Source organism: Brassica napus, chromosome C5 (genome assembly GCF_020379485.1).
Source record: "Brassica napus cultivar Da-Ae chromosome C5, Da-Ae, whole genome shotgun sequence".
NCBI lineage: Eukaryota > Viridiplantae > Streptophyta > Magnoliopsida > Brassicales > Brassicaceae > Brassica > Brassica napus.
This window is the reverse complement of record NC_063448.1, coordinates 25,200,624-25,208,404: the sequence shown is the minus strand read 5'-3', so window position 1 is coordinate 25,208,404 and position 7,781 is coordinate 25,200,624. Positions and strand designations below refer to the sequence as shown.

Here is a 7,781-nt window from a genome sequence, read left to right as displayed (position 1 = left end):
ATATTGTCCATGTCCACAACTAGTTTATAATTCTGTTAAGATGTTCATGTCCACAACTAATTTATAATTCTCTTATCCTTGCTTTCGTGTTCACGTCCACATTTTATTTACACATTAATAAATATAATTATATATGAACATGGATCTTAAAAGATAGAGAATTTTATATATAGTTTATTATGACAATTATTTTTGTTTAATATATTTTAGAACTTGAGATAAAAGTAAATAAATACATAAAGTAGAATAAGAAAAATAATAAAATGAAATAAGAAGAGGAGAGAGATTCTCTTTAGTTTAGGGTCATAAGAGTCTTTTTGACAAAAAAAAGTATGTCTCAAGTGATAAGTGTCTTGTAGTGTAAATTGAATGTGAGAAAATGTCTCTAGATGTAAAAAATTCTTCTTTTTTCAGATAAGAACTATCATCTAATTTTAAAATTTAATAACACTACGTGTTTACGGTTAAAAATGTACTAACGCGGTAACACCACATTCATCTTTGAATCTACAAAATAGGAAAATAGGAAGTTTAAACTAATATTGGAATGAAAAAATTTATCCATCGAATCAAAAAACATTGTCCATATAAATCAATTAGGTCCAAAACGTTATTTATTAGAATTTGATAATAAAAAGTATAAGGTTCAGAGAAATTTTTGACCCAAAAAGGGTTCAAAGACACATTATGATAAAATTATTGATGTCATGTATCTAAATCTTAAGAAGTCAAGTCACCAAATAAAATTTTGAAAACTTTCGGTCATGAAAAGTACCAACTTTGAAAAAAGAAACTTGGTAACCATAAATCATCAAGTCATAGTAAACACATTATAATACTACAATTCCTACAATGAAGATCAATGCAACTTAAAAATAGTTTGTAATACAAATTTGAATCGTGGTTATAAAAAAGAAGCAAGAATGGAATTCCCGAGTTTACAGTATTAATTACCTTTTCTATCCAGACAACATTTCTTTATTACACAGTGCCTCAAAAAAACTTGCAAACGTCATCGAACTTCCATAATTTGGAAGGCTAGTCACCTTCTTATTTTGCATATGGTTAACCTTGTCTGCTTTTTGTTTTATTTCGGCTCTTCACATTTGCATAAGATTTGAATTGATTCCTACCAATCACCTGTTTACTCATTTCTATAGAATCATCACCAAAACATGCAAACAGTCTAATAATTTCTTAAATTATAAATTTTTAATTGATGTGATTAGCATTCTAAGGAAAAGCCATAGAAAACTGAGTTGTAAATATATAATGCTTTTTATAATAAAGTCAAACGTACTTATTGTTACCTCAATTGCAAACGTGCTATGATTTTTCATGTTTTGAAGAATGAAGTTTTGAAACATCAGTATGCTCAAGTGACATCTTCAGTTTGAATTACACTAATTTTTTTCAAGGATACTAATTTGAGGAAAACAAAAAGTGAATATGAATACAAAAGTCACAAATATCTATATTTTTTATTGGTACACAGACAAACTGTAGAAAAAAAGTTGATGAAGAAGATAAAACAATAGAGAAGAAGAAAGAAGAAAAGCAAATAAAGAAGAAATGAATTGATTATAAAGTATATAAAAGACGAAACAGTTTAAAATCATGCCACGATTTGGAAGTTATAGATAACATGCACGTGATAGTGGTAATCAGAGAAAAAATAGGGATTTAACTAAAACATCGAATGAGTTTAGGGCCAATTTCTTGCTAACAATTGTTTTGTTAATTATCTGATTGGTTGCTTTTTAAGCATTATCTTAACATTAATTGATATTTTATTCAAAAGCCATATGCTCCACTTTGATTTGTCAAATAAGTAAATTCGTAGATCAAAAATTCCAGGAAAAAAACATTTGAAATTCTGACGGTTAGTTTTGAACGTGGGAGTAAGATAAATTGACAAATTAAGTATTTAGATATTTTTTTTTTGTACAATATTATCTATGTGTCAAAATTTTAGTGGCTAAGTGATTTGTGCTTTAGTATATAAGCGATTCATTATCATTGATGGACTGAGAAACATAAAACAAAGAAAATATTACACCCAAAGGCAGTTTCCATGTTTATATTAACACAATGAGCCACATTCAGCTACTAGGACACTTTACTCTAATTTCTTTACTTTTTTCCACTTTGTCCTAACTAGTTTTAGTCTAACCGTAACTATTACATTGAAACTACCAACTAGTTCACTGGCGGGAACACCTTTCGACCGCACATCTCTCATCATCATCTGACGGCCCAGGACCTATCTGCCACATATGACAAGACTTATATCTGTCTAATATTCCCACCTTTAGATTTACCTTTTTCATTTTTTTCAATGGCCCCTATTTATCACATCAGTTTCCCTTCCATCATCTTCACTTTTTTGTATGTTTTTTTCTAAAGAACAGAGTCCGTAACCTTGTCTCTAAAAAACTATTGTCTCTATTCCTTAAAAAATCAATCAGCGCTAATTTGGTGGTTAGTCTGTTAACACGTCATTTACAATTTAAATCTGTTAGTTAACATTTTAAAAGTTTGCTTACTCTGTTTCAGGTGTCGCTCATGTCGACACACTGCATGGTAATACCCGGCGAATGGTCCTCCGCCGACGGTCGTTGGAATTTTATAATTGACAAGGATAAGATGTCTAGGATCGTCCCTGTACGCCCCGGCATGAATTTGTTTGAGTTAAAAACCAACGTTATGAAGGAGTTCTTCATTGAAACAGAGATCGGAGCTCCTCCTGTCTTGAGTTACTGGCCTCCTAATACCAAAGAGCTTCTCACTGGGGTAACTACACCGCCAGTTATTATGACAAATGATGGTGCTCTTGGCTAGTTCTTTCTTCACTTGGAAGCTCACCGGGGAATGAATCTGTTTGTCACTTTCGAAACCAGAGCAGTCACCCAACAACGTAGTCAAGTGTCCGAGAATCCCTTACCCTTTACCACACCTAATCAACCTATCAAAAACAACCTCAACCCCTTTCGTCCCCCTTCCACCACATCCTCCAAAATCCCCTCCTTCTCCCCATTTGAGGATGACGACCTCGTTCAAGACATGCCCATTCAGCACCCTGTTGTTAACAACAACCCCCATCATTTTCCCAATCCCTCTCTGGACGACCCTGGTCCTCCCAAAAACCTACGATTTTCCCTTAACGACGAGACTCTTTCATGTGGAGATGAAAAGTTGGAACAAATGTTCAAGGAAGACCCTGAGAACATCCCCGATAGTTGGTTAGTTGACGACAACGAGGAGACTGCCTCAGAAAGCTCTCAAACCCCGACACCCAAAGCGTTTCTCCCGCAGCGTATGATCATGATTTTTGGGATCCTTTGTTAGAAGAACACCTCGGCGGATTAGATGCTGCTGAGGTAATAGCTGGGATTAAAGTTTCCAAAACAGCCCCCCACCTCATACACTGCACCACTGGCAATGCTTTCGATCATACAGTCCTTTTATCTGGCGATGAGCCTACTGAGTGGAAGAAAGATCTAAACTTCCACGGTGTACACCAGAGGGAACATACACGTGAACAATCTTCGTCAAAGTCCACAGCCACACTGCATTCCGACTCGTCCACACGTACACCTAATTCCATGTACATGAATCTTACCCAACAAAGCCCCCCATACCGCCAGTGCGCGAGACACACCCACTCTCTGAAATCAGCGATGAGGAATTCGACGTACCCCCTCTTTTTGACGACATCTCATACGAAGCTGATGATGTCCCTGACCTGAACTTCGACGACCCTGACGGAGAACCAACAGTGGGGAAGCTATATGCATCTAAGCAGGACTGTCAAATTGCCTTAGCTATCTACACAATTAAGGAACGTTTCCACTTCAGGCAAACTCGCACCACAAGGCATTCATTTGTTCTTAGTTGCCACGACACTCAGTGCGACTGGCGGATATTAGCACAAGAGCTCACCACTCGTGGGTACTACACTATCAAAAAGGCAAACCTTGCACACATTTCCCCCTTCGAATCTCGTGACCTTTACAAAAAATAAGCCACCTCCAAAGTGATCGCCCACGTGTATCGTTCCCGCTATGGAGAACCAAATGCTGGACCCAAATCAGCCCAGCTCCAGCAGATGGTCTTGGAAGACCTTCGGGTTTCTGCTTCATATATGAAATGCCACCGGGCCAAAGGCAAAGCCATAGAAGACACCATCGGTAATGCCGAGGATTCCTATCTCCAGTTTGCTTCATACTTTGAAAGACTGAAAGCCACTAACCCTGTCACAGTCACGGCCATTGAAACCGAATTAGATGACCTAAAGCAGACTCGTTTCCTTTATGCTTTCCTTTCTTTTGGAGCTTCCATCCATGGTTTCCGCCGAGTCCGACCTGTTCTCATCGTCGATGGGACACATCTCTCCGGAAAATACAAAGGTGTTCTCCTCACAGCTAGTGGCCAAGAAGGCAACTTCCAGGTATTCACTATGTCGATGTTCCACTTTTCTGTTTTTTTATTGTCCACACGACCAAGACGTACACACCATGCTGCGTTTCTGTACAAAATGTACCACGTCCCCATGTACATTTTATCAACACACCTGATTTGTGCACACCTTTCCAGGTTTTCCCCTTGGCTTTCGTTGTCGTTGACGGGGAGACCGACGGGGCTTGGCACTGGTTTCTTACTAAAGTGGAAAGGATAATTGCTGATTCTAACGCCCTCACAATCATCTCTGACCGTCATGCCTCCCTTCTCAAAGCCAAGCAGATCGTATTTCCCAAGCACACCATGGGGCATGTATTGTTCACATTATTCGGAACGTTGTCTCCCATTACAAGAACAAAGGGTTAGCTAAGATGGTATGCGCATCCGCTTTTTCTTATAGACGTAAAGATTTCAACGACCACTTCGGTAAACTCAAGCAAGCTAATGGGGCATGTGCAAAATATCTTGAAGACATAGGGACTGCAAAGTGGGCGCGGACATATTTCCCAGGGAACCGATACAACCTCCTCACTAGCAACGTAGCCGAGCAGCTCAACAATGCATTACGTAAAGCAAGGCCTTCACCAATTGTTGAGTTGTTCATGTTCATCCAAAGGATGTTGACTCGTTGGTTCTCAGCAAGGAGAACAAAATCAGCAAAACACAGGGGGTCTGCTACACCAGAGGTAGAAGCTGTTATGCAGACACACATCAGGCTTACAAAAGGGAGCAATATATCAAACATTACTAGCTGGAGCTATCAAGTGAAGGGGGTTTTCGGGCACACCAACAATGTTTCTCTTGATAATAAAGTTTGCACATGCCAGGTTTTTCAAAATCTCAAAATTCCATGCGGCCACGCTTTGTTAGCGGCTGACTCGATAGGTCTCCAATATTCCCAACTATTGGAGACTGCTACAAAACACAGTCATGGATAGAAACCTACTCTGGTGTCATCTACCCTGAGGCCCCTCTAGGGGACCAGGATATGTGTAGCATCCCCGTCCCGCTGTCTGAGCTGGATCAGTCTAAGGACGAGTCAGATAGACCGATCAGATGACTTAGTCAGGATTAGACTAGTCGTCTAGGACAGTGTTGGTCAGTTAGGACAATGATGCCGAGTCCGGACATAACAGTTGAGCTTGTCGGACTGAACTGGTCGAGTTTCAGACAAGGTAGTTAGACTTTTCTTCCGAGATTAGATAGTCTATATACGAACTGACTGAATATACGTTCTGATGGGAACCGGTACTGAGCTGAACGTGTACAGGAAGCTAAGCAAAATGATGGGATCAGTTATCTGGCGGTTACCGGGAGCAGTTACTGAGCAGTTGCTAGAGCGGTTAGCATAGCAGTTCGGAACGGTTATCAGATCAGTTGCCAAGAACGGTTTCATGGTTGGTTTTCTTAACTTACACAGACAGTTATTGGATCGGGAAACCGTCAAAGGCAGTTGGCCGAGAGAAAGGAACTGCCGAGGGCAGTTACAGGCAGGATTCTGCGCGGAGCGGTTAGGTTGGTGGAGAAACCGCCCATCTGTTTCCCTTAAGGGGGATTTCGCGGATTAGAGAGAGGGACACGGGTTCCTGGACAGAAAGACAGATAAAAAACACAGAAAGAGACCGAGTGAGATCAATCCTGATCGGAAAGAGAGAGAGCGTTGGCCGGAGGATCGATCGGAGTCTCAGTTAGAGACCGCAGGTCTGTCTGTTCACTGCGACTCTGTCTGATCAGAACGTTGATCAGATCGTACTAATGACACTGGAGGGAGAGAACAGAGGGAAAGGAACTGAGGGAGAGAGAGACGGATCCAAACAGGGCTATTAGGCCAGACGGCCGTTACAAGCCTCCTTTGGTGGACGCGAGTCCTTCTTGTTCTGATGCGATTGGTTCTGATCCCTACACGAATGGATCGCGGGTAGGATATCGAGAGATGGTACCGGAGAGCGATGGCTTGATCGTGCGGATCCTGCCTGATGGCCGGCGAGTACTGACGCGACTGTTTCGGCGGGTTCTGCGGACTGCTTGATGGTTTCTGATGGAAGGCGTCTGTACTGATGATGCGGATCAGACGACAAGAGTTATCTGAGGCGGTTAACGGATGTATAGTGCTGGAACGTGATACTGGCGGTTAGGACTCGGATCGAGTCTCAGCGTTCTGTACCGGCTATGGTATAGAGCCGAGTGTAGATGGATCGGTCATGACTGGACCGAGACTTGTACTGGATGGAGGCATGGTGTTACTGACTGGTTACGGGGCTGTGGAGCCGAGTATGTACTGACTGATCCGGGGGTGATCAGGGACTGGTTCTGGGGAGTTAAGCATGGCTAGCGTACTGTCTGTTCCGGATGGCTGGTTGGAGACCATGCTGTCTCTATTTGTTTACTTGGGTCACGTGGGGATGGTTGGCTGAGTGACTAAGGAACAAGTGGATTCGTTAAGTATCTGATCGAGCTGGCTGGATAAGACGGACGGGAAGCAGGAAGACAACAAGGAAGGCGTGTATGGATGGATTATCATATAACAAAGCACAGAGGCAGTAAGGTACATGTTTATTATGCCGCAATTACTAGTAGATTGCTAAGTTGCTGGATTAGACTTAGCGAACCCTGTGTACTGAACTGAACCTCTTAGAGGAAAGCTGGTTAAAAATCGTAAGTAAAGGGAATATTTCGTAAAGGGCCTGTTTGGGACGGGGCATGCAAACTGAGGACGAACCGGCAGTAAGGAAAACCGGGTCGGAGACTTTCAATATTCCTCTTGCCATCGAGAGTCTTGCCCTGCAGCCTCCCAAGACCCGTAGGCCCTCTGGCCGTCCCAAAGAAAACCGAATCCCTTTAACAGGAGAGCTTCAGGTAAACAAACACAACTTACTTCTGTCATATTCTCCTACCTCTGACCCCTGATGCAAATTAAAACTTTTCAGGTCCCAAAGAAAACCAAAATTAACAGGTGCGGACGTTGTGGTGTTTCTTGCCACAATAAAACCAACTGCACTGTCCCTATCTAAAGACTGGTGAATTCTATATCCAGAAATTTCTACTTTTGGATAGCGCCTTCACCTCTCATCAGCTCACTTTGACTTTTTTTGGATTATTGAGAATTTTTGCATGTTCAAACTTTTGTAAACATATATGAGCTGTTTCTGAAGACGCTTTAATGTTTGACTCTCAATTTTTGTTCTCATGTTTTTATGTCCACTTCGACTATCATCTGTCATGCATATCAACTCCTGCGTTACTTGTACACCAATTCGTTGTCCGCGCACCGGTTAGGCCCATGTACTATCACTTTGAGTCTATATGTACACACACCCGAC

The 7,781-nt window shown here is 41.4% G+C and overlaps 1 protein-coding gene across 1 annotated transcript; it reads left to right on the top strand.

Annotated features, from left to right (window-relative positions):
* The first annotated feature begins 4,108 nt into the window (after positions 1-4,108).
* Positions 4,109-5,521, top strand: LOC106350319. Its single transcript, XM_013790226.1, has 4 exons — positions 4,109-4,450; positions 4,597-4,769; positions 4,862-5,288; positions 5,390-5,521. The coding sequence occupies exons 1-4, from the start codon at positions 4,109-4,111 to the stop codon at positions 5,519-5,521; spliced, it is 1,074 nt and encodes a 357-aa protein (XP_013645680.1).
* The last annotated feature ends 2,260 nt before the right edge of the window (positions 5,522-7,781 follow it).

Excerpts from the sequence above, each read along its gene's own strand:
- LOC106350319 (XM_013790226.1), top strand. The coding sequence starts at position 4,109 with ATGGTCTTGGAAGACCTTCGGGTTTCTGCTTCATATATGAAATGCCAC. Across the intron at positions 4,451-4,596 it reads GCCAAGAAGGCAACTTCCAG|GTTTTCCCCTTGGCTTTCGT; the intron begins GTATTCACTATG and ends ACACCTTTCCAG. Across the intron at positions 4,770-4,861 it reads TTTCCCAAGCACACCATGGG|ACGTAAAGATTTCAACGACC; the intron begins GCATGTATTGTT and ends TTTTTCTTATAG.